General features: G+C 44.2%; 1 protein-coding gene across 1 annotated transcript; it reads right to left on the bottom strand.

Annotated features, from left to right (window-relative positions):
- Positions 1-27,123, bottom strand: FYB1 (FYN binding protein 1). Its single transcript, XM_060236055.1, has 11 exons — positions 25,849-27,123; positions 17,000-17,156; positions 12,177-12,223; positions 11,356-11,375; positions 9,865-9,908; positions 8,367-8,487; positions 7,545-7,701; positions 5,728-5,872; positions 5,033-5,055; positions 3,358-3,427; positions 1-145 (listed from the first exon to the last, which is right to left on the bottom strand). Exons 1-11 carry the CDS (start codon positions 26,966-26,968, stop codon positions 1-3), a joined length of 2,049 nt encoding a protein of 682 aa, XP_060092038.1. The 5' UTR covers positions 26,969-27,123.

The following is a 27,123-nucleotide window of genomic DNA, read 5'->3' as shown; positions in this document are numbered from 1 at the left end:
TTACGGGGGGCCTCCATTATCTTCTTTCACATTGACTTTAGGTGTTGTCTCTCGTAAACTTTTCTTTTGGTAATCTTTTCCTTTTATAATCTTCAATAGCCCTCGGGGCCAGGTGTTACTCTTATCTTCACCCTGCGACGCAGACCTTTGAAGTATGCATGCAATTATCATGTTGCAGAATGAAACAGAAAATGTTTAAGGACAGGTTTCTATTTTGTGTTTCTATTTTGTTTTGTGCACTGAGTTCTCCATGAGCAACAATTTCCCACACAGCCAGTATAATTCTTAGAAATACATCTCAAGCCAACATGATGAATGTGTTCTTCAGTGTGTTATATGGTTGGTTCCCAGGCAATCAGGGTACACCTGCATACCACACCTGCACCTGCAATAGGGTTTCCACCAATGCTCCCTCTAAGCTGCAGTGTCTTGTGAGCAAAAATTCTAGTTTGTGAGCAACTGGCATTAAAGTTGTGAGCTACTGTATAAATTAGAGTGCTCTGGAGTCATCCTTCCTGAGCTAAGACAAAATTCGTGAGCTGGAGGTTAAAAATCTGTGAGCTAGCTCACGCTAACTCAGCTTAGAGGGAATACTGGTTTCCATACACATGTACTCAGGTGTCCAACACCTGATATGATATCCACACTTTATAACCCTAGTATATGCAAAGGACATGTGAAGCAGGGATCTGGTCTCTAATGTTTTAAGTATTCGCCTACAAATATAAATGGTGAAAGCAATGCATTCACGTGTGGAAGCACAAAGATCTTGCAGGTACATTGTGAAGAAGTTCTGACTCGACTGAGGCTCCCTGTTGAGAGCATGCTTGGTGGCAAACCAGGATTTTTTTTGTCAAGCCAGCGTTTGCTGCCACATGCCTTGTGAAATGGTTCTATTTGACTGGAGCCCTTCCCTAAGGGAGGATCGTTAAGAGCAGGGCTTTTTTTGTAGCAGGAGCTCCTTTGCATATTAAGCCACATACTCCTGATGTAGCCAGTTTGGTGTAGTGGTTAAGTGTGCGGACTCTTATCTGGGAGAACCGGGTTTGATTCCCCACTCCTCCACTTGCACCTGCTGAGATGGCCTTGGGTCAGCCATAGCTCTGGTAGAGGTTGTCCTTGAAAGGGCAGCTGCTGTGAGAGCCCTCTCCAGCCCCACCCACCTCACAGGGTGTCTGTTGTGGGGGAGGAAGGTAAAGGAGATTGTGAGCCGCTCTGAGACTCTTCGGAGTGGAGGGCGGGATAGAAATCCAATATCTTCTTCTTCTTCTTCTTCCTGGAGCTCACAGTAGGCCCTGTACTAAGAGCCCTGTAAGCTTTTGGGGGATTGGCTACATCAGGGGTGTGTGGCCTAATATGCAAAGGAGTTCCTGCTACAAAAAAAGCCCTGAAAGAGTCCCTAAGATGATCTCAGTTGGTACACCTCTGTCCCAATTTTGTTGCATTTGATTAAAATAATGTAGATTATGTTGATTTTAGTGGCGTTCCAAGGGAGACTTTCAGTCATACTTGAATCCCTGTGAACAGAGTAGTATTAAACGAAAGGATTTTTGTCACTTCCCCCTTCTAACTGGAATCCTATCTCCTGTACCTCATAAGTTGCTACAACGATGAATGGCATGGAATGTGGTGTGGGAGGGTGCGGCTGGAGAAAGGAATATGTGGAAATTACTCCAGACTTATGTATAAATTGTTCTGCAAATGTCCCTATCCAGTTGCAGCCCCCGGCATTGTATCCTCACCTCATTCATTTGCATATTAGGCCACATCCCTGATATCACCATTTTTTCACACAGGGCTTTTTTGTAGAAGCCCAACAGGAACTAATCTGCATATTAGGCCACACCCTCTGATGCCAAGTCAGCCAGAACTATGTTCCTGTGCATTCCTGCTAAAAAAAAGCCCTAGTAAGGAGTGATTCCTTTTGTTAATTCTGCTTTGTTCAAGTTCATAGGACCCAAATCACTGATCTCCATGGACCATTCAATGAAGTCCCACTGAAATGAACAGGTAATGATTTGGGCTTGATCATGGTCTAAATTATTTTCAAGAATAATGGAAAGATTTGTTTAAAACCAGGGCTACAGCGAAGTCACAGAGAAGTGATAAATCATCATTTAGATTCTATAAACACTTAATGTGACTCACTTGTTGAATTAAAACAGGTGGGCGGCTGTGCTCATCTGTAATTTGAGTCCAGTAATACCTTAAACACCAATAAAAATTTCCAGTATATAAGATGCTACTGGATTCAAATTTTGGATCAGAACAGTCAAGGTGAATGACTGTGGAGGGCTGAACAACCCACAGTACAAATAATCAGGATCCTTACACTGAGATTTATAGTTTCCTTTGTGTCTCATGAACACCAGTTCATCCTGTATTCTGTTTTACTGATTCTATTGACAGTGTAAGAGGAGTTACAATCTTTAAGTGTCCTCTAGAATAAAAAACTCCTTTAAAAGGAAGTAAAACATTAAAACTCTACTAACAATCCCTGAAGGAATTATTTCTATAGGTAAGCATATGTTTTTAAAAAGTTTATAACAAGGGTCCCCAAATATGTTGAATTTGCAGACACATCTGGAATTTTGATAATGGATACACAGACCCACTTCAAAATGGCTCCCAAGAGACAATCTCAAAATGACAGCCATAGAGAAGTGATACAGGGACCCACTACAAAATGGCTCTTCTCAGGGGTGGAATTCTAGCAGGAGCTCCTTTGCATATTAGGCCACACACCCCTGATGTAGCCAGTCCTCCAAGAGCTTACAAGGCTCTTTTTTGTAAGCTCTTGGAGGATTGGTTACATCAGGGGTGTGTGGCCTAATATGCAAAGGAGCTCCTGCTAGAATTCCATCCCTGGCTCTTCTGAAGCACCTTCTGCTCCAATGAGGTGGAAGAAAGCTGGAACTGGCTCTTTGCTTGGGGAAAGAAGCAAATGGGCACCAAACAAACAGCTTGGATCCTATGACATTGTTCTCCTTGCCCTTTTCTGGCTGCTGTGGAGGTTTTGACAATGGCACTCACTTCCTCTCAAGTACTTTCACCTGTGCAAGATCTATGTTTTTCAAGGAGCTCTTTCACTAATAAGAGTGCTAGTGGAAGAGGAAGTGACTGCTACAGTGGAGGAAAGCCTCCGCAGCAAGCAGACAGAAGCACGAGGGGAACAATGTCATAGGATCCAAGCCACTGACGGATGCCACAGTACCCTTGAGCTCCATGTTGGGGGTGTCTAGTCTATACCCTTTTGCATTTTACCCCATTTACCACTTTCCCTAACATCTTTTTCACCACAGTCTAATCAAGGCAGACAAATTTCACTAATTCTGTTCCCCTTGTTTTAAAGTTTACCTTGTTGGCTCATCGTCATCGTCAACTCCATCATAAATTTCGTCCAGGGGAGGAGGAGGTGGGAATGTCACTTTAAAATGAAAAAAAAAATAAATAAAAAAAATAAAAGCAAATTCAGGAGATAATTCCCACAAAAGTGAGTGAGGAAAAAAAACTCTGCCTGTACGTTTCACTCCGATATATGCTACAAGAGTCCTGTTTATTCTTGCTGCAACAGACTAGCATGGCTGCCTCTCTCAAATCTAGTCAGTCATTGATCATTTTTAAAACCATCTACCATATTCACGGAAAAGAACCTGTTCTTACATATGCAGCACAAAAGCATATACCGCCACCTTTTCAGCCACTTATCTATTGCTATTGGCACTTCACTTTGTTTCTTTGCACAGCAGACAATTATGTCATGTCACCAATTAAAATAGTAGCTATTTCAGATCTTCAAAGCTTCTTTGAGCATATCAAGCTTTTTTTGGGTGCTTCCTTTGATCCAGGCCTATGCCTCTCCACCTGAGTAGCCCAGAGATTGTACTGAGATAAATACACTTGCTGTCAATTAGGGAAAATTCAAGAGAGACTGCACTTTCCCCAGACTTCCCATAAGGATTTAAAACATTCTTTCACACTTCTTTTATACCTGGAGTCCTCCTTATACAGCCAGGGGGGAAAAGGGAAGGATAGTAGAAAACAACGAAGGGAACATAATGTAGATAGAACCCCAGAGACCTGGAATCATGTTGCTCGCTTCTTCAAACTGTAGGTTTCCCCAGAAATTAATGCATTACTAATGGAGCTCTTATTAAACTAGCAAAGATGGAGCCATTATGAAGAAGGGTATGAATGTACACATTCTAAGCACTCTGCAGTCAATCCCAGTGTCATCTATTCCAGTCACTTTAAGGAATGCGAGGTGCAAGCAGGGGGTGAATGGGAATTCCTTGTTCTACAAAAGTTGATTGATTTAATGACTCAACTGTAACCTCAGAGGATGTTGTCTCTTCTCCAGTGTATGATATGATTAAGTTCTTGAATTAGGCAAGAGCAGCTGCAAAATGTAACAGCCAAGTGGTTTTGAACAGGATCACAGCTGTTCAGCATGATACTGTGCTCAAGACAAACTTTGCCAGGGAACACTGAGACAGTCAGATCAGATGCTTGCCTCATGTGTAATCAAGGGACTTAGGGAGCGGGCTGTGGCTCAGTGGAAGAGCCCCTGCTTTGCATGCAGAAGGTCCAAGGTTCAATCCCTGGCATTTCCATTTAAAAGGACCAGGCAATATGAAAGACCTCTGTCTGAGACCCTGAAGAGTCACTGCCAGTCTGAGTACACAATACTAACCTGACGGACCAAGGATCTGATTCAGTCTAAGGGAGCTTTTCGTGTGTTCCTATGCGAACAGAATATTTTGGCTTGGTGAGCAGCAAAGATCTCAGCACACCTAAATTGAGCGCATCTCAGTAGTTTACACAAATTGAGGGGTGCCAAAAGCATTATGGGTGTAAACTTGCTCTCTACTTGTACTGCTCCTAGCATTAAGGAATCAAAACTGCTTCTATTTGCTCTCTATTTCTTGGTAATGCTGGAGGGAACCTGCTCACAGATAGCTGGCTGGATGGATGGACAGACACAGACGGATAGGCTGATTGATTTCAATTTTTTAAAAGAAGTAGAACTTACCCCCTGTGGTACTTTGACCGCCACTGTAAAAACAAAAGTGCAAAATTATTGAAGGTAAAAGGGGAGGGGGGAAGAAAGAACAAAGAACAGTTTCCCCCCCCTGCTCTACCTGTTTACAACAAACTTAGGTTTTGCCAGCCTCCTGTTGGGATCTGGAGATTTCTCAGAGTCTCTGGATGACAGAAATCAGTTTCCCCCAGGAGAAAATGCTTGCTTTGAAGAATGGACTTTAGAAGAAGAAGATCGTAGATTTATACCCCGTCCTTCTCTCTGAATCAGAGTCTCAGAGCAGCTTACAATCTCCTTTATCTCCTTCCTCCACAACAGACACCCTGTGAGGTGAGTGGGGCTGAGAGAGCTCTCCCAGAAGCTGCCCTTTCAAGGACAACTCTGGCTCGGGCTATGGCTGGCCCAAGGCCATTCCAGCAGGTGCAAGTGGAGGAGTGGGGAATCAAACCCAGTTCTCCCAGATAAGAGTCCGCACACTTAACCACTGCACCAAACTCTATGATATTATGCCCCCATTTAAGGCCCTCCTCCAGACCTCACTTTCAAAAATCTAGGAACTTCCCTATCTGACAACCCTACTATAGCATGCATATATCAATATGGTCATCAGCAACAGAAAATACATAAGAACTGCTGTGTTTTGGATATCTGTAATCCAATACTTTACGTATGGAGTTCAAACATACCTGCCAGTGCTGTCCTGGTCCCCAACATCATCATACACTTCTTCGTCACTGTCTGGCTGCTTCAGCTGAATGCTGATAGAAGGCTGCGGCTTTCTTTTCAAAGTATCATAGTCAATTTCCACCATAGTGGTTTTAATGTAGCCATCTGAAAGGCAGAATATTTCAATAGAGTTGTTTTAGAATAGATCTTCAAGACGTCATGCTAAGATCTGTGTGTGTGCCACCAGGGCTGGCGCTAGGCATTTTGGTGCCCTAGGCGAGCTGTCCTCTAGCGCCCCTCTAGAAATGTGAAAAACAGAAAATTGTAGGAGAAACGAAGACACTTGAAACTATTTACATTTTTAATTTACAATTTTTATATTAAATTTTTTAAAAAAAAAAATTTGTGAGATTAAGCAATAAAAATTGTGAGAATACTACTTGATCCTTTTAGTTGGAGGTGCCAGTGACAAGACCTTGTGCATGTGAAAAAGATGCTCTGCCACTGAACTATAGCTCCCACCTCGTGGCTCTGTTAAAGTAGAGTAGGAAGGATGAGTGGCAGCATGCAACTTCAACAGGAGCCGGTTTTTAGAAACTGTAATTGGTTCTTCTTCAGCTTTCAGCTTCTCCGAGAAGCACATTGCTCAGGCGCCATCAGTTTGGTGTAGCGGTTAAGTGCGCGGACTCTTATCTGGGAGAACCAGGTTTGATTCTCCACTCCTCCACTTGCACCTGCTAGCATGGCTTGGGTTAGCCATAGCTCTGGCATAGGTTGTCCTTGAAAGGGCAGCTGCTGTGAGAGCCCTCTCCAGCCCCACCCACCTCACAGGGTGTCTGTTGTGGGGGAGGAAGGTAAAGGAGATTGTGAGCCGCTCTGAGACTCTTCGGAGTGGAGGGCGGGATATAAATCCAATATCTTCTTCTTCTTGCATTTCCTAGGTAGACCCAGGGAACAAACTGGCTGGGCAGTGTCTGCGCTCCATGGAGCGTGCTTTCCATTGGGGAAGGCAGGCTCCATGAAGCACACATGCTGTGTGTGGAGAGAGGGCACCTGGCGGCAGACAAATCAGGTCAGACAAATTCTGCTCATTCATTAAATAGTACAAATGATTTGTTCTGCCAACCAGGTTTTTCAGACCTTGCTAAGTGCATACTGTATAAACCTCCAACCTCTCCAACTTTTACACCTAATCTCCAGCTGGCAGAGATCAGCTTCCCTGGAGAAAATGGCTGCGTTGGAGGGTGGACTCTATGGCATTGTACCATGCTGAGGCCCTTCCCCTCCCTAAACCCCGCCCTCTCCCAGATCCAACCCTAGTCTCCAGTCATTTCCAACACAGGCCTGGCAACTCTATGCCAAGGTCTGAATCTGAGACCATCTTCATGAAGACAATGTACTTTACCAGTGAGCCAGAGCCTCATCCTAGCTCTCCACCTCTATAAAAATGGCATTGTGAAGCATCGACCAAAGGGGCAGGCCTCTGGACACTTAGGAGACTTCCATGCAGAGGGGGAGGAGCTGGGCTGCAGCAAGGTCAACAAGGCTGCAACAAGGGCTGCGGCTCAGTGGCAGAGCATCTGCTTGGCACACAGAAGGTCCCAAGTTCAATCTCTAGCATCTCCAGTTAAGGATCAGCTTGTAGGTGATGTGAAATACTGGAGACCCTGGTGAGCTGCTGCTCATCTGAACAGACAGAAATGACTTCGATGGACCAGTGGTCTGATTCCACCCAGTAGCTTTCTAAATTCTCCAAAAATGTCCAGATTCTTTTATTACATTTTGTTGATGTAACATGTTAACATTAACTCACTTAATTTGTGTTCATGATACCTACAAGAGCCTCTTATTCTTCCCAGCCATTTCCCCTCTGGATTGTCCGTAATACGGATGATTTCAGTGTTGTCCCCTTTTTTGAAAGTCAGTTCATTCTTCCCTCCTTTGTAATCAGTGCAAGCTCTGGCTTGATGAATGACTTCAATGGGACCCACTAGCTACGGAAAAGAAAGATTGACAAACATTAGGAAATGAGCATTAGGTAAGGAACATTAGGAAGACAGTTAAAAAACCTGCAGCCAAATCACAGCTAGAAGCGCTCTTGTACTACTTGCCTTGGAGAGAAAACAGACAAGATGGTTTTTTAAAAAAACTTACTAATAGAAGTCATATTGGGGCCTAATTTGGATCCATGTCAGATAGAGGATGGTAGTGGAGGGAATTTCATTCTTCAGCCCAACATGGTTTTTCTAATCAAAACTGATGCCTGGTGCTGCTACTAGCTCTCGAAGGGAAAAAGACAGGCTGCCGATCTTTTTTTTTTTTTTTTTCCTTTGAAGGTTAATAACAGTGGTGCCCATGGTGCATTCATTTTAGTTGGCACAACTGAATGGCTGGGGAACAGTTAAACTCTTTCTCAGTCTGTGTGGCACCAATCCATAGACATCCAACATCTTGTCTAGTTTGACCATTTTGACATTTTTGTACTGGAAGCATAAAGTTCCTGAAGATCCTTTGTTGACAACAAACAGGTCACAGAGGCTAAGGTTTTCCTCTAATGTCACCTCCAAGCACCAGTACACAAAATTAACTATCAAATGTAGTATATTTTAAGGGACAACATCTGTATTTCATTGCATGCCATGCTGGAAAAAAACCTTACTTTGAACTTCTTCCTCACTTCCTGCTCTTTCTTCTCTTTTTCTTTTTGTTCTTTCTTCTCCTGATCAGATTTTTTCTCTTCTCCCTTCTCCCTTCTCCTTTCATTATCTCTAGAAGCATGTCTGCAAAATAATTTTTAAAAGAGGGGGGAAGATTGAGACTCCATCATACAGACAAGTGGACGACAGTCTTATCAGGAATAGAAGCCTAACTAAAACATTCAGTCAAAGCCAACAAAGAAAAGTTGTGCTTCATTATAACAAGCTGGTGGTCTTTCTAGTTCAGCATCCTGCCTCTAACAGATGTCCCTGAGAAAGCTACAAGCAAAGCATGATAGAACAATTCATTTCCTGTTGTCTGTCTCCCATATCTACTCAAAACAAAAGAGAAGGCTATGTAATAGACACCAAAAAAGAACAACAAGCCCATGCAGGGCACACAGCCTGTGGTGCTGCAGATACTTATAAAATACTTATAAAACACTTTTATAAATTCATCAATATTTTTTTAATCCTGTGTGCTGTCTCAGTCGAAATACTTGAAGCGGTACATGAAAAACTACCAACTGACATAGTTAAGACCAATTAATGTATCATGGTATCAGGTCTCATGAGCCAGAATCTTCTTCATCAGTGAGCAGTAAGCTACAAACAGCAGAGGGCCAGGTTAGGAACAGTTTTTGCAAAGAGAGTCTAGAAAGCCCAGCTTAGCATGACAGAGTGGCTGTGTGACACTACAAAGCACGGATGAAAACAAGATGCAGTCAAAAGAATAAATTATCCACTCCTAGCTGGTCTGGACCACTCCCTTCTGTTGATGGACTAGCCAAGAACGATGACTCTGAACAGACCACACAGCAGTATAAGCAGGTGGAAGACATCTTTACAGCAGCTGAATAAGAATCAGACCAGAGTTCCCAATGTGGTGCCCAAGGCTGCCCGCCATGTGTTTTTAGAAACTTAGTGGGGACAGATGGAGCTTTTGCCCAGCAAGACTTCTCACCAGCTATTGGAGATCTGATTGGCTGGGCAGATTTTTTCTAAAAATGCTTTTTGCAGCAAGTGCCACTATAGGACAGGGATCTTTGCTAGGTGACTGAAAATTAGGGCTGCCAAGCTCCCACTGGGAGCGGGGGATCTCCTGGTTTTGGGAGGGGCCCAACCCACTGACATGGAGCGGGCTGCCAGGGGATCCCCTCAATAGCTCTGTCATTGATCTATGTGCCCGGCTTGATAATGTCATCCGGAAATGACATCATCACATGGGGCACATCACACTGGAGACACTCTAGCCTTAGAATAAAAACTCTATGGTAATTTCCGCTCCTCTTGTCTAGGAAGCAGAAATCAAGGATATGGGAGGGTGTTGACTTCCATATGCTACATTTGGATCTCTTCTGTGCAGTGTTGTCATGGTTTATCTTTTGTTTCTGCATCTCCTTAGTTTATGGTACCCTGAGAATGTCATCTGCTTTATCTATTAAGTATCACATTTCATACCTCATATCTATGTCTTCATACATCTCCTCATCACTGTTCAAACTCTGTAAGGGGAGGAAAAAACAGCGTAGATACTCCAGTCTTATTGATGGAAAAATATTCAAATTAAACATTTAAGTTCAATTGTGACGGATCAAAAAACAGCACTGAAAATTTAGCAGCAAAATTTCAATGAAAAGTGTATGTCGTCATTTCAATCCCAAATGATTGTTCAAACAAGTTCTGTATTACCTGACGATTAATTTTTCTACTCAAATATATCAAATATCATCCATTCCTTGTCACAAACAAACATTATTAAGTATTAAATGTAACAAAGTGGTAAGAGTGTCAGAGTAGGATATTGGATAGCCAGATTGAAATCTTGCTCTTTGCCAACGAAGCCAGCTAAGTGACTTTGGGCCACTCATACATTCTCAGTGTAACCTACCTCACAGGGTTGTTGTGAGGGTGAAAGGAAAACAATCTAAGTTGCTTTGGGTCCCCACTGGGGAGAAAGTAAATGGAGTGAGTGAATAAATATTCCAGGATGAGTCAATTCAATATGTAGATTTATTACTTCTGAAAGAGTCAAAGAACTGCCTGAACCATGGGGACAATCCTCCCCGTCAGGGCTTTATTTGTAAAAAAAAGCCAGCAAGAACTTATTTGCTTATTAGGCCATACCCCCTGACACCAAGCCAGTCGGAACAGCATTCCTATGTGTTCCCTGCTACCTATAACATCACTAGGGTTGCCAAGTCCACCTTGGTCTCTGGTGGGGGACTTTTTGGGAAAACTCTATGGTTTTCCAGGATGTTCTAGCAATTTGGGAGGAAAACTCTATGGTACCATAGAGGTTTCCTCCCAAATTGCTAGAGCATCCGAGAAAACCATAGAGTTTTCCTGGAAATGGCCAGAGCGGCCGCCACATGATGTCGCCAGCGCAATGATATCACTTCCGAATGACATCATCATGCAGGCGACAATGGGCAGGGATCCCCTTCCTGCCCCACTGCAAGCTTGTGGGTCAGGGACCCCCAAAGTGGGAGAACCCCAGCCCAGTCTGGGAGCTTGGCAGGCCTAAATATCACCTACATAGGGCTGAGAGCTCTGGGTTGGAAAATATCCAGAGAGCTGGAGGGTGGAGTCTGAGGAGGCCAGGGTTTGGGGAGGGGAGGGACTTCAAAGCCATAGAGACCACCTTCAAAAATGACCATTTTCTCCAGGTCAACTGATCTCTGTTGCCTGGAGATTAGTTGTAATCCCAGGAGATCTCCAGCCACCATCTGGAGGCTGGCAACCCTAACACACATTACAAAATTTTTGTGTTTGACAAGTAACATCATATCACCGGCCGAAAGCCTGAAAGAATAAAATTATTTTTCACTTGGCACCTAAAGGACAAGAAGTAGGTAGAGCATGAGATGACTGGGGAGGGTGCTGCATAAGCAATAGGAGCACCAGAAAGAAAGATCTGATGTTATAGTATCCTTGAAGGAAAATGCCTACCTCATCTGTATTTCCAGGACCTGAAGAGTCAAAAACCAAAAAGAGATTGTTAATTTTCTTTTGCAGGAATGTGGTGGTAGATGGTTTAATAATGTTTCTCATAATCAAAGCATGGCAAATGTGTGGTTTGTCTCTTCAACAGGTCTCAAGTATAGGACAAGTGGAATCGGTCTACCGGCAAGTTCCCCCTCCCCTATTTTGAACAATCACTGATGTTCTATGAAACTGCAGCAAAAATATATCAATTGTGACTGCCATTCATCATTGGGTACAATTCTCTAATTACCCAAATTGTTGTTTTAAAGCTTATACTTTTTTGAAAGTGTTAGTACATGACAATCTCCCCCCACCCTGTTTCTCTAGCCTTCAAAATAATCTGTATTGCTCTGTTTATACTATCAACTTATTTTATATCTCTTTGACTGTCACGGCTTGTAAAAAATCTTGAAAACTGTAGCTGAGTAAAAGTGCTCCAAAATTTCCTTTTTTATATATAAATACAAACTTTTGCTCACTGTGCTGGATTCCTCATCTGATGAAGTGTGCTCAAGAGCACACGAAAGCTTAAGTTCTAAAAAAAAAGTTGGTTGGTCTTAAAGGTGCCACTTGACTCCTGCTTTGTTCAACTGCTTCAGACCAACATGGCTGCCCGCTTGGATCTACAAACCCTGGGGTTACTCAGAAAGAGGGGACAACTGATAAACAGGTTTAAGTTTGTAGCATGGATCTTCTTGATGCTTGAATTCCTTATTCAAATAAAGAAAGCTGTATTGCAATTATTTTTTTCATTCCCAGTGTGAATGAAATTCAGCTCTCCTTACCATCAGTACTGTCAATATCGTCATAGTTTTCTTCATTTTCTGAGTTTCTATAAAAATGAAAAGACAAACATCTTCAATTGGGGTAGGGGGATGCAGTTAAAATTCCCACAATGATCTGGGCTGTATTTCACCAGTCATTTCCACTAATGGAAGGGAGGGGCAAATTTTGCTGATTCCATCCTGCCCCCCACCACACACACATATGCACACTACAGACTTGTAATTTGTCTCTTGTGATGACAACCATTTTTTAAAAATTGTAGGAATCAGAGTTTACCCTCACCAGGCCGGGTAAAAGATTATCAGTGAAGAGACTTAACATGCTTAAGACAACACAGGTCAGATAGTCTGCCCCAAAGTCGTCTGCAAGCCAGGCTACAGAAAATTCCTTTTGGAAAGTATCACCTTCCAACTCTCAGAGGGTTAAACTGTACTACCATTCCTTCAGTACATGTTTGGAGAACCCAACTATATGAGGTTGTTTTGTAGAAAAATAGATCCAGCTAGCCCAAGCAGGCCTAACTCACCTGGGCCCTAACCTCCTCCGGCAGTTGATTCCACCAATGTGGGACAGCAATCGAGAAGGCTCTTTCTCTGGTGGATTTCAATCTTGCCTCCCTTGGTCCGGGGATCGATAATAGATTTTGCATACCAGATCTAAGTACCCTCTGGGGAATGTGTGGGGAGAGGTGGTCCCTAAGGTAGGTAGGTCCTCGGCCATATAGGGCTTTAAAGGTAATGACCAGCACCTTATAGCGAATCCGGTATACTACTGGCAGCCAGCACAGTTCCCGCAGCCCCGGCTGTCAGGGCTGGTGCGTGGGAGTAGGCAAAGTAGGGAGTCACCTAGGGTGCCACCTGGCCTATGGGACACCACTGGGTGCCCCCTCCCTGATGCATGACTCTGGCTCCTGACCACTGTCACCTTGTCCTTTCCCATCACCAAACTGCCCTCAACAAAGCCAAGCCACCCCCCTCTCCCCAATGTATGACTTGGCCTCCCACTTGCACCTGCTAGCATGGCCTTGGGTCAGCCATAGCTCTGGCAGAGGTTGTCCTTGAAAGGGCAGCTGCTGGGAGAGCCCTCTCCAGCCCCACCCACCTCACAGGGTGTCTGTTGTGGGGGAGGAAGGTAAAGGAGATTGTGAGCTGCTCTGAGACTCTTCGGAGTGGAGGGCGGGATGCAAATCCAATATCTTCTTCTTCTATCCTGCCACCCTCCTTTCTAACATGGCCGGCAAGCACTTATTCTCACAATTTTTTTTTATAACATCACTTTTTAAAAAAAATAAAAATAAAAATCAGTAAATTAAAAATGTGAAAAGTTTCAAGTTTGGCACTCTTCAATTTCCCTATATTTTTAATAATGGGGGAAAGGGGGTGGCTAGTGAGTGATTTGCCTAGGGCGCCAGAAAGCCTAGCATCGGCCCTGTCGGCTGTATGTGCCCCAATGACAGCCTGGCTGCTATGTTCTGCACCAGCTGCAGTTTCCGGATTCAAGACAAGAGCAGCCCCATTTAGAGGGCATTACAGTAGTTCAGTTTCGAGGTAACTGTAGCATGGATCACAGTTGCCAGGTCATCGCACGCAAGAAAGGGGACCAGTTGTTTCACCTGCCTAAGATGGAAAAAGGAAGATTTAGCAGTGGCTGCTATCTGGGCCTCCATTGTCAAGGAAGCCTCCAGTAGCTCCTCCAAACTTCTGACCCTGGGTGCCATTGTCAGTGGCACACCATCAAAAGCTGGTAGAGAAATTTCCCTGCCTGGACCGCCACGACCCAGACAAAGGACCTCTGTCTTCATCGGATTCAGCTTCAATCAGCTCAGCCTAAGCCATTTTCTGGGGCGCAGACAGACCGGCCGTCCATCAGTAGATGGCAACCCAGCCCATACCTCCGGGCAAACTGGGCAAGGGGGTGCATATCGATGTTAAACAACATTGGGGAGAGCACCGCCCCCTGAGGCACACCACAATTAAGCGAGTGTCTCTGGGATGACTGTCCCCCGATCGCCACCCTTTGTCCCCAACCTTGAAGGAAAGAAGAGAGCCATTGCAAGGCCAACCCCTGAATCCCTGCGTCGGTGAGACGGTGGGTCAGCAACTGATGGTCGACTGTATCAAATGCAGCTGACAGATCTAACAACATCAGTACCACCGAACCGCCTTGGTCCAGATGCCGCTGGAGATAATCCACGAGGGCAACCAGTACTGTCTCCATCCCATGACCTGGGCAGAAGCTGGACTGATGGGAATCTAGGATGGAAGCATCCTCCAGAAAACTCTGTAACTGTGGCACTACTGCCCTCTCAGTAATTTTACCTAAAAAGGGTAAATTCGAGACCGGCCAATAATGTGCCAATTTGGCTGGATCCAATGTGGATTTTTTCAAGAGAGGGCGGACCACTGCCATGGATCGTTAGGCAGGTGCACCTACTATTCAATGGACAAGGTAGGTGGGGAGGAAGAGGGGAAACCCTCAGAAAGGTTCAGGAGCTGTGCTCCTGTGACCTCCTGCTGAATGAGGCCTGCCAACTTAGTTGGATTACTTCCAACTAAGTAAAATCTCTACTTATAGTGTTGATGCTCTGATGGAACAGCCTCAACAAAAATTTACTGTGCTCTGGTTCCAAATAGTGGAATATCCCACCAAACATATAATATTCTCCCAAAACATCATTTTCATCATGATTTGCTTTATTTGTAATACGTTCTGGGCTCACATTCTCTCATCTGGTCTGAATACAAAAAAGTGCGAGCTCTGAAAAGTTGAGATTGGTTAATTAGATCTGATCTCTTAATACAATCTTGGGACAGCTCTTTGTACATTTCTACAGTGGAATCTGTCAACAGAATGTATTGGCACTGGATGCTCTTCAGTATAATCGTATGACTTCTCCTTGGTCATCTATATTATGAATTGCTTTTTCTTTTTTCCTGGTGTTTTTAAGTTGTTAATTATGTCCTCACTATGGCTGCATTCTTGGAAGTGATGGATTACAGTGTTCTTTACTGTAAATTTAAAATCTGTTAATTTTTTTTTTTTTTAAACTAGGGTTGCCAGGTTTAAAGCTCTTGCTGGTTGTGGGGGAGTAGCAGGGAGATTTTCAGGAATGGGTGGGGTAGGGCAATGTTACTGCACATGACATCCCTGACATGATGACATCATGCTGAAATGATGTCATCATTCCAGGGATGTTGTGTAGTAACGCTCTGGTATTTGGGGCAAAACTCTATAGTTACCATAGAGTTTTGCCCCAGACACCAGAGTGTTGCTGTGTGACATTTCCGGTGTGTTGACATCACTTCCACACAATGTCATCACATTAGGGACATTACACCAGGCCATGGCCGTTGAAGGTGCGGCTTCCCCTCACCAGCCAGCTGGTCACAAAATCGGGATCCCCCACTCTGACCTGGGGGCTGGACACCCTAGGGTGAACTCTATGGCATTGTACCCTGCTGAGGACTCTCCACTCCCCACCCACTCCCACAAAAAATCTCCAGGTATTTTCTCACCTAGAGCTGGCAACTCTACTAAAGACACAACACCCCCCACCCCGTCACCCTGAGCAAGTTTTGTGATTCGTTTCAAATGATGTTTGGTTTGGTCTGAGGAGCATGAGGGAGCTTTGGAGGGAATCTTTATCTGGAGATTGACAGTGGCAGTCCTGACCATGTCCCATATTGCAGGTGTGGATCACATGTCAGGAAAAACGTCCAGGATGGGGTCCCAGAATAACTGTCAACGTCACCAGGGCGAATCAAGGAGTGGCCCTCACTCTGTGCAAGATGGGCAGAAGCCACTGCTGCCACTGAAATCCAGTTGCCTGAGCCCCAGATGGGGCATGCTCAAGTGGTGGAAGAAGTTCTACCCTCTTCCCCCTTTGAGGAAGTGGGGCTGTGTTCAGTTGGGCTCCCCCAAGCTCCGGGCCTAGGGCAGCTCTCCCTGCTACCCATTGACTCAGACCATCCCTAGAGACTGCAAATAGAAAACCAGACATAGACACCCCTTCATCCCTCCAATATTTCTGAAAACCCGGGTCATTTTGTAGAAAAAGAGGTGCCGGAGCTCATTAGCACAACTCATTTGCATATGTCACACACCCCTGACATCACTGGAAGGTGTACTAAATTATATCAGCTCAACATCTACCTTCAAATGCTTCTTAAATTATAATTGTCATAACAAAACCTTACTCCCATGTCCCATCACACTTTTAAAATTACTTTCTCCTATGTGGCCACAGGAGTATGATGAAGATTTCCATCTGTCTGCTTGATATGTTTTCATTCTTTTCCCATTTTTTGTGTAGAAAAATATTACAAAGTTTGTCAATTCTCACAAGGGGTATGAACAATGGAGCCCAGAAACAATTTTTTTTTGGGGGGGAGCAGTAAGAAAAAAGGAGCACAATAAAATTTAGAGGTTCCAGAGCTCTTTTTTTGTGAGCTCCTGCCCAAAATGAGGCCTGCTCAAAACTATCCTTTTCTGTAAAACAGTGGTTAGAAATTCTGCTGTGATGGAAAACAGAAGGCCAGCTTACCCTTTAAAAATACTGACCTTGAAATTTTCTTCTTCTTCTATGACCAACAACAAGGAATTCACATGGAGAATGTCTTACCTCATGTTCAAGAATAGCATCCTCAACAGCATTCACATGGCAACAAAAGACAATAAATACTGCCAGGAGTGACAAAGACAAGGTGCACGCAGATGACTCTGTGGGGAAGGTATTTCACTACAGCTGTGATCAACGACTCTCTCATTCTCTCAGATACAAAATGGCATATACAAGAAAGCAGGATTACATTTAGTTACAAACCTGGCATCAGACTTAGGTTTGATGTTTCTCGGAGGGAGAACTGGCACTTGTGTTGATGGGTGGGAAGATGAAGGAGGCGGCGGCGGTGGTGGAGGCGTGGCAGAAATGGGTGGTGGGAGAGGACAGGGTAAAGGCACTGAATGGGATTCTTTGGAACCTGAGAGGAAAAAGCCACAAAGGAGAGCAACAATGAAGACAACCATATTTAAAAAGAAGCCCTGGCCCATTTCTCATAGAATCAGAGTTGGAAGGGACCTGCAAGATCGTCTAGCCCACCCTCCTGCACAATGCAGGAAATTCACAAATACCTGACCCCCACACATCCCCATTGACACCTGCTCCAAACCTAGAAGGTGATCCTTGCTCACTTTGCAAACTTCACTTTGTAATTTGAAGGAAAAACATTTTTATGATAGCCAACAGTCTTGCCCCTTCCTCCTTATAAGAGGCTTCCTTTCAAACTGTTATATATTTGAACAGGACTTTTTTTTTGTACAACAAGCCCAGTAGGAACTCATTTGCATATTACACCACACCCCTTGACACCAAGCCAAAAAAAAAAGCCCTGTGTTTGAATGTCTAAGGGAATTTGCAGTTACATTTCACTTGGTAGCTGACTGTTGAATTAGGTATTCTGTTGAATCTGCTAGTTTTAAGTCCTGTGTCCTATGTTTCATCATGAGACCAGCCTTGTGTGACTTTTACTAAATTACACAATTTACAGCAAATCTCCACACAAACATTTTATAAAAGCATGACATGCCTATCCTAAATATTATTTTTATCATTGCAAATCTGCACAGGGGGTTGGGACAAGAGGACTCTGGTGATGTTCTCAACAGTTTGTTAGCATTCATGACTGGTTTGTTTGTTTGCTTGTTTACTGAAAACTTGGGAAACCAGTTCTGTTCTGCAGAAAGTATGAGTCTATAGGGTTCCCAGTCTCATGTCTACCTCACTGTTCTATGTGAGGACATGGGGAGGGGCAGACATTTGTAAGGCAGAACCAACTGGTGGGAGGGAGGAGCTGTATTTCCTGGAGATCTTCAGGCTACACCTGAACGTGGGAACCCATAATTTGCTGGCATATTCTGTCCTCTTCTCAGATTTGATGTTAGAGATATATGTTTGTATGGAATGTCTGCCTTAGTGTGAGAGAACTGCCAAATGTTTTAGAATATTTTAAGTACTGAGGTGAGATAATATTTGGATTTTCCAACTGAAATACCAAGTGCTGTGAGGGAATAGTGGGCTTCTTTGTATTTGTGACCTGGTTATGAGTGATATATCTTTCTTCTTAATCAGTTGATGTGAGAATGCATATTGAGGGTTTATTGCAGTTGTGTGTTTCTTTCCTACCATTGTCACAGCCAACTTATGGTGACCCTGTAGGATTTTCAAGACAAGAGACATTCAGAGGTGGTTTGCTATTGCCTGCCTTTGTGAAGTAACCCTGGTATTCCTTGGTGGTCTCCCATCCAAATGCTGATCCTGATGAGATAGGACTAGTCTGGCCTATCCAGGTTAGGCCTATTGCAGTTTGATTTCTGCTTTTTTTTTTTAAAAAAAAATCTTTGTGTGAACTTTTAGCAAGAGACTTGCTTATTTGGCAAAACCTTGCCCAATGGAAATGCTGGGGCATTGAGGAAGGCACATATTTGCGGATGAGTTTATAAAACAAAGAACCTCCACTGTTGCTTAAACCAACATCCACTTCCTTTTTTGTTTGCTTCTGACAGATGGTTGTTTTCTTCTCAGTTTCCCTGTCTTGCATGTAACTTAAGATACAAGCTGTGGAGAAATGCCCTCCACAGAATTCACCCTAGAAATTCAAACAGTGGGATTACCCTCTGTCTATAAGATGGAACCCATCTGCAGAAGTAAAAGAATAGATGAGTCATCTTTCTCTCTACCAATTCAGCTCTTAGTTATGATGATGGATCTAGCATAAGTAAGAAAAGGTTTAACATCTCACACTTTGTTGAAATGTTGCACCTAAATGGGACAGAGACTGGAAAAAACCAAAAGACTAGATAGTAATTTCTTCCTGTCAAAAGTAGGAAGGCAGGATGATGCCAGAGAGGGACAGACTGCCAAGGGAAGATTATAAATTCTCAGGTAGGGTTGCTGAGTCCAATTCAAGAAAGTGGTGTACCGAGTTCGTTACAAAATGCTGGTTATTACCTTTAAAGCCCTATATGGCCGAGGACCTGCCTACTTGAGGGACCATCTCTCCCCATATGAACCCCAGAGAGCACTGAGGTCAGCTGGAAAGAACCAGCTGAATATCCCTGGGCCAAGGGAGGCCAAATTGAAGACTACTCGGGAACGGGGCTTCTCTATTGCAGCTCCACTACTGTGGAACCAGCTCCCGGAGGAAGTACGGGCCCTGCGGTGTTTGGACCAATTCCGCAGGGCCTGCAAGACCTTTCTCTTTAAAATGGCCTTCACTTAATGCTGAGCCAAGATAGATTCGCTGAAGATGCTTTTAGCCACTGAATTTTATAGAAGATCTGAGTTATAGCACCATAATGTTAATTTAATATAGGTCGATTTAAATGATGGTTTCATCTAACTGTAATTATTGTGTATTATGGTTTTACTGTGTATTGTATTTATGTGTTGTGAGCCACCCTGAGCCTGCCTTGGCGGGGAGGGCGGGATATAAATAAAAAGTTGTTGTTATTATTATTATTATTATTATTATTATCTGGGGACTTTGGGGGGTGGAGCCAGGAGCAAGGTTGTGACAAGCATAATGGAACTCCAAAGGGTGTTCTGGCCATCACATTTAAAGGGACTGCACACCTTTTAAATGCCTTCCCTCCATTGGAAATAATGAAGGACAGGGGCACCTTCTTTTGGGGCGCAGAATTGGACCCCCTGAAATGAAGGGTGTTTTGAAGAGAGGCATTGGATGCTATGCTGAAAATTTGGTGCCTCTACCTCAAAAAACAGCTCCCTCCCCCCTCCCCCCGAGCCCTAGATACCTGCAGATCAATTCTTCTAGTTCATCTTTCTTGGATGTGCATGAACCATGAAAGACTAAGGCTTTACCTAGAGACTCCATATTATCCACATGGCAAGCGACAATGGGGAGAAGCCTCAGCTCTGGGAACTAAGGTAATTGTGTGTATGTTAAGTGTTGTCTAGCCACTACCAATTGATGACTATCCTTTGACTTAATGACCTCCAAGGTAATTAAGAACTTTTAAATGCTGCAACTTCAAGGTAACTTATCCTAATTAAACCTCCTGTAGGGTTTAGAGGAGTGTGTATTTTCACGTTTTCCTTGTATCCTTGCTCAGTCTGATGCTTGAACCATGTGTACTCTTTATTTTCATTTGTTAAACCTTTTCTATTTTGACTGCTCAGAGTCTGAACTCTGTAAACACACCATGCCGATTTGGTCTTGCTATCCAAAGCGCAGTAAGTGTTTCTGGGCAGTGAGTGTGTTCACCATCCAGAACTGTAGCCAGGAATATTTGGAGGGGGGCAGTTTAGCATGGAGGAGCTTACTTCTGAAGAAGCCTCTAAACAGATCAGGCAGTGCAGAGGAATGGAGAAGCTGCACTTGCTTTGTTTTGACTGTTGTTGTGTCTTTATTCCATGTTGTGGCTCACACACAAATATTTATAGGAGATTAGGGTTTGTAGAATCTTTCGGGCTCAAGTGCCGTGTTCTACTGGAGAAAGTTTTTCTTCCAGACGTTTCGTTCTCGGCTGCGGAGAACATCCTCAGTGTCGTTGCAGCCGGAGCAGGCGCTCTGACCTTCTTGGCTGCTGTGTCTCAATGCACAGCAGCCAAGAAGGTCAGAGCGCCTGCTCCGGCTGCAACGCCACTGAGGATGTTCTCCGCAGCTGAGAACGAAACGTCTGGAAGAAAAACTTTCTCCAGTAGAACACGGCACTTGAGCCCGAAAGATTCTACAAACCCTAATGATGTTACCAGCTGTGAAAACCTGAAATCTTTGATTTATAGGAGACTTCATATTAGCTTGTGGAGTACTTTGGAGATTTGGATTGTTCAAAACTATCACCTTCATTTTTTAAAAAAGGGTTTTCTCATAGTCTTGGAGCCCTGTGGCGCAGAGTGGTAAAGCTGCAGTACTGCGGTCTGAACTCTGCTCACGACCTGAGTTCGATTCAGCCTTCCATCCTTCTGAGGTTAGTGAAATGAGTACCCAGCTTGCTGGTGGGAAAGTGTAGATGAGTGGGGAAGGCAATGGCAAACCACCCTGTAAAAACGTCTGCCATGTAAACATGATGCGATGTCACCCCAGAGTAAAAAATGACTGGTGCTCGCACAGGGGACCTTTCCTTTCCATAGTCTTCAGCCTCACCCAACAATACTTTAGAAATGCTAATGATCTGCCCTGGGAAGAGTCAATGAAATGGCCAGTTCACACCTCCAACTAGTAAATTCTTTTTAGCCCTACAACTCTTTACAAATGCTAACCTGACGTGTGGCTACCCAGCCATCTTGTGGATTTTATGACTTACAGTATTTTAGCACCTAATTTATATATTTTATCTATTTTTAAAAATTTATTATGTAATTGACCATATTTAAAACTGTCTACATTGTTTTACTTGAATCATGGAATTCCATGTCTGTGAGCCGCCCTGAGCCCGCCTTTGGCGGGGGAGGGCGGGATATAAAAATAAAGTTATTATTATTATTATTATTATTATTATTATTATAATGATCTCCCTGGCTAGACAATGATGGTCAAGTCACACCTCCAGCTACAAGCTGGCAGCTAGCAGGGAAATTAAAACAGCTTTTACCTACAAAGGGTTTTTCCCCCTCCTCTGTCTCTCCTACCAGAGCAGATGTGGCATAATCAGTCTTCTGGCTGGGCTGGAGAAATGTGGGGGGGCTTGCCTGATGAGATCCTTCTTGTGGCTATGGGTCTGTTGCCATGCTTTGAGAGCAATTACTCAGAAGTATGATAGGTCATCCACATGCTAGCTAGTACTAGTGATGTGGGAAATAGGGGGCCTTTAAACTGCAGTGCAGGTATTGAGCGGTCGTTGAACAAATCTGTCTCGCAGGTGATACTGTTTTGGATTTGTTAGTGGTAGCGATTACCAGGGCTTTTTTTGTATCAGGAACTCCTTTGCATATTAGGTCACACACCCCTGATGTAGCCAATCCTCCTGGAGCTTACAGTAGGCCCTGTACTAAGAGTCCTGTAATCTTTTGGAGGATTGGCTACATAGGGGGGCGTAGCCTAATATGCAAAGGAGTTCCAGCTGCAAAAAAAGCCCTGGTGATTACTGTATAATAATAAGTTTGGAACCCCTTTCTGGGAATATGGAAAAGAGGTGGTGGTGCAGAATGGAGGCCTGGGCTGGCTGTGGGTCTATTCTAACCTCCTGATACTCGAGAAGAAACGGGTCTTCTGAGTCTGCTTCTTTGCACAAGCTATTAAGATTTGTTGTTTTGCCACTTGTTAAATTATGTTTGCATCTGGTTATTGACATGCAAGTAAAATATACATATTTGTTTGTTTTTAGCAGTAGGAGGGGATACAGAAACACATGAAGCTGTCTTGAACGGAGTCAGACCATGGGTCCATCAAGGCATGCTCAAACTGGCAGTGGCTATTTTGGATCTCAGAGTCTTTCACATCAGAGAATCATAGAATCACAGAGTTGAAAGGGGCCTACAGGCCATCTAGTCCAACCCCCCGGTCAATGCAGGATCAGCCTAGAGCAGGGGTGGTCAACGGTAGCTCTCCAGATGTTTTTTGCCTACAACTCCCATCATCCCCAGCCAGCATGGCCAATGGCTGGGGTTGACGGGAGTTGTAGGCAAAAAACATCTGGAGAGCTACCGTTGGCCACCCCTGGCCTAGAGCACCCCTGACAAGCATTAGTCCAACTGCTGTTTAAAGATGCCAGTGAGGGGGAGCTCACTTCCTCCTTTGGTAGCTGATTCCACTACTGAACAACTCATATTTGGCTAGAGATTGAACCTGGGATGGGACCTTCTGCAGGCCAAGCAGATGCTCTATCATTGAGCCACTGTGGTGGTTTTCTTAAATTCTGGGAATATGAGAGCCAGTTTACAAAATCTAGTCTGCTATAGGGTTGCCAGCCTCCAGGTGGAGCCTGGAGATCTCCTGGATTTACAACTGAGCTCCAGACTACAAAGATCTGTTACCCAACATCCCCTAATGGAAAAAACCCTCTGACCGGGGGTGGTGGTGTGAACTCTAGAGCATTACATCCCTCTGAGCTCCTTCCTAATCCTGCCTTTCCCAGGCTTCAGCCCTCCCACTCACCCGCCCCCAATCACCAAGCATTTCCCAACCCAGAGTTGGCAGCCCAAAAAGCTTGGGCATAGCCAGTGTCGGGAGCAAGATCCATGGCTCATAGCCTGTGACCTAATGGGCCAAGCCAAGAAATGGTAGCTCAAATCATGATAATTTATATGCTTTTTTTTTTTTTTGCTAATTTCTTTACATTGTACATGTAAATATCCTGTGGAAAAAGCTTGAGCTGCATGTATTTTGAAAAGGGAGGGGGGACAACAACAAACTCCAAGCTTACTAAATGCCTGCAGCAGCCATAATTGATGTGATATGTGTGCAATTTGTACCTAGGGATTATTTCTCGAATACCATGTCTTATACAAAGTAGCCCTAATGCTTCCCCTGAGTTGCATAAAATAATGCATAACATTACTACTTTATCATCTTGAGAGGAGAGTTGGTTAGAGTTTGAAACAGAAATTCAACAGGTCTAACTGTGCCTGGTATAATTGCACAGTGATGGGGAGATATTGCACCTGTTGGATTTCTACTGGTGATACAGCACACCACCTCTGCCAAGAAAAATAGAGGCCACTGTAGCTCTGAGACCACCAAGGATTTGGAGCTTTTCTTAATTCTGTAACAGGAAGTTAGGACCCTACTAGTGTGCTCAGAATAAGGAGGTGATCTTTCTGGGACTGTACCACTTTGGAATGAAGGCAGGGGACTACCTAGCCAAATGCTTCCCACATCAAAAATTCATTCCTCTTCTGAGGAAAGTCAACCTAACCTCTCCAAAATGCTGGTTTTTATTAACCGGGGGTGTGTGTGTGTGTCTTCTTACACAAGAAAGCAAAGCACGTAGACTTGTGATTCCCCCGTGTGCACTCTGAAGAAGACTCAGGAAGACTGTGGTGGTAGACAGTGCTATCAAGTCACAGCCGACAGGAACCCGGTAAGAATTAAAAGGCAAGAGAAACAGAGGTGGTTTGCTTCCCTGGACTTCCTTGGTGGTCTCCCATTTAAATACTAACTAGGGTCAACACACCCTGCTTAGCTTCTGAAATCCACTGAGCGAGCAGGTCAGGGAGACCCCTTGCTTTTTCCAGACATTTTTTCTAAAACCTACCTGGAATTTCACAAAGTGGTCACGACAACCTTGACTCTCAGTGAGAAAGGAGGGCTATAAATAAGCAAGTAAATAAAGTCCACCCTCTCAGAGCCTCAAAAAAAAAATGTGAACCTAGAATGGCCTCTTGCTTTCCCCATAGACAAGTATTCTCATCTCCCTGTATGGAGCTCCCAAATCTCAACCAAAACTTTTATATACCTGTCTCTAACCCCCAGCGCCCTTTTTAAGCCACAAAATTTGCTTCTGGAGAGATATAAGAATGTAAAAGAAGCCATGTTAGATCAGACCAATGGCCCATCCAGTCTAACACTCTGTGTCACACAGTGGCCCAAAAAAACTCCAGACGCCATCAAAAGGTCCATCAGTGGGGCCAGGACACTAGAAGCCCTCCCACTGTGCCCCCCAAGCACCAAGAATGCAAAGCATCACTGCCTCAGACAGAAAGTTCCAACAATACGCTGTGGCTAATAGACATTGATGGACCTTTGCTCCATATTTCCAACAAGACCACCCAGAACGGGAAAAGCAACAAGGAGAAAATTGTTTTGCCTATTCTTTGTCCATTTTTTCCTTCCTTCAAATCACCTAACAAATTGTTTTGACCTCTGCAGAATTCCAGTTTTGGGGGGTGGGGGAGGGAACCTTCATTTGGAACCTTGTATGTTGTATATATAACTGGGGGAGGGGGCAGCAAGCTCAATTGGACAATGGGGAAACGGTGGCTGGGCAAAAAGAATTAAGAATCCACTTCCTGTCTCTCTGAAAGTAGCTTTTACTATTTAAAAGGGGGCAGTGGGGCATAAGGTTGCCAACTAGCCAGGGGGGAAAGTGTCCTGTAGTTTTAACAGAGGTTTCATAAGCTTTGCACGGTATGGAATTAATCACATCACCTAATAATTGCTGCAGATCAAAGTGATATTAAAAGGACTGCTAGAAGGACAGGTTGAAATGGTCAACCTACTAGGATACTTATATAAAACTATAACAGGATTGCCAGGTTCCCCCTGGGTGCCACAGTAGAGGCTGGTAGATTTGCTAGCTCCAGGTTGGAAAACTCTTAGAGTAGAGTCTGGGAAGGACAAGGACATCATGGGGTACATAACATACACCACCCTCCAAATCATCCATTTTCTTCAGGGGAACTGACAGCTGTAGACTGGAGGTGAGCAGTAATTCCCCGGGATCCCCAGGCCCTGCCTGGAGACTGGCACCCCTAATTTCACAGTGCCATAAAATTATAAATTGAAGTTATATAGCTTCATGTGAAGCCTCAGTCCAGCAAACAACTCAGAGTGCTGGACATTTAATACAAGATATCTTTGGGGAAACGGTCTTTCTAGACCCTTTCTAGACCCTTTCTAAAGCAGAGTATCCTGTGATATCCCCCGCTAGATTTTGGGGGTGGTGGTGGTTCTTACCTCCCATAAAATAGCAAATAGGGAGAGAATGACTTACTGTCTTTGTTATCTTTCCGGAATCTTGCCACATCCACCGTGGGAGGCCTGCTAGGCTTTGCTGGGGCAGGCCCCAATTTGAATGGTGGAGGTATTGCCTTTCGTTTGGGGCCAGCCAGATTCTTCTCTTTCTCTTCTTTCTCCTGGTTATTGGCCCAAGGTCCTGAGGTAACTACTCTGGAAGGCACAGATTTAGCAGGAGCAGAAGGTGGTCCTGAGTCCCCGCTATTGCTTTGGAAAACATCCTTGGTGACAGTTGGCCTAGTTTCTGCATTCTGCTGTCCATAAGATTTTGGGAGACCTTGAGGCAGCTTGTTCTGGTTGCTGACAGGTTTCAAACTGACAGGAAAACGGACAGGTGTAGGACTGGAGTCAACACCACTGGTGCTCTTTTCCTCAGAGTCCTTGGGTGATTTAAACGAGTGGGGTTTTGGTTTGGGGCCTGGGAAACGTGGAGGGGCCTGATTCAAAGAAAAGTTCTTGTTGGCAATCTCTTCATTGTTGAGAGGATGAGTAGTTAAAGAAGGTTTCTGTTTCAGAACGTCCTTTGGAAAAAGTGGTTTGGGGTCATTTTCTTGTGATGCTGCGATAAATGTTTCCTTAACTCCCGCTAGCTTTTGAAACACAGGTTTGGCCTCCGTTTCTTGTAGTTCCAATTTGAAGTTTGGCTTCGGTGCTGGCGGCCTAAGGCCATTTTTTGTGGGCAGTGTTGAGCCAGGCAGTCTGTTGTCTGGAACCTTTGGGAATACTGGCTTGGAGTCCTCTTTAAGGATTTCGGTAGGTTTGGGACCCAAAGGCTTAGGGAAGCTCACCTTTTCATTGACATCTTTGCTAGCCGCCTGAGCTAGCATTGCAAACTTGTTGGCTGCAGGGCTGCTTTTCAGAGGGGGTGGCTTTGGTTCCTTGTCTGGTGTGCCTTGAAGAGAAGGTTTTAGGCCCAAAGGAGGTTTGAAAGATGGAGACTTTTGAAGAGGGCTGGGTCTGGCTGGTGGACCAGCATTTTCCAAATGAGAAAACTTCTCAAATGCAGCTTTTGCTGACAGGGAAGATTGTCCTGCCACTTTGACTTGTCGGCTGTGAACTTCTTCGGCTGGGTTGTTAGAAGGGCTGAACTTTGCCATGATGGACTTCACGTTTGTCTGGCCATCCTACAATGTAAAAGAAAAAAATTTAGAAAAGTGAGTGGAATGAGAACTGTTCAGTTGCAACGTTCGTGTATGTTGTGCTTTGAAGGCTTTCCTGGTCTGAGGCTTGTGACGCTTCTGATTGGTTAGAG

Source organism: Heteronotia binoei, chromosome 4 (genome assembly GCF_032191835.1).
Source record: "Heteronotia binoei isolate CCM8104 ecotype False Entrance Well chromosome 4, APGP_CSIRO_Hbin_v1, whole genome shotgun sequence".
Lineage (NCBI taxonomy): Eukaryota > Metazoa > Chordata > Lepidosauria > Squamata > Gekkonidae > Heteronotia > Heteronotia binoei.
The sequence above is the reverse complement of the archived record's forward strand: the minus strand, read 5'-3'. Positions and strand labels throughout refer to the sequence as shown.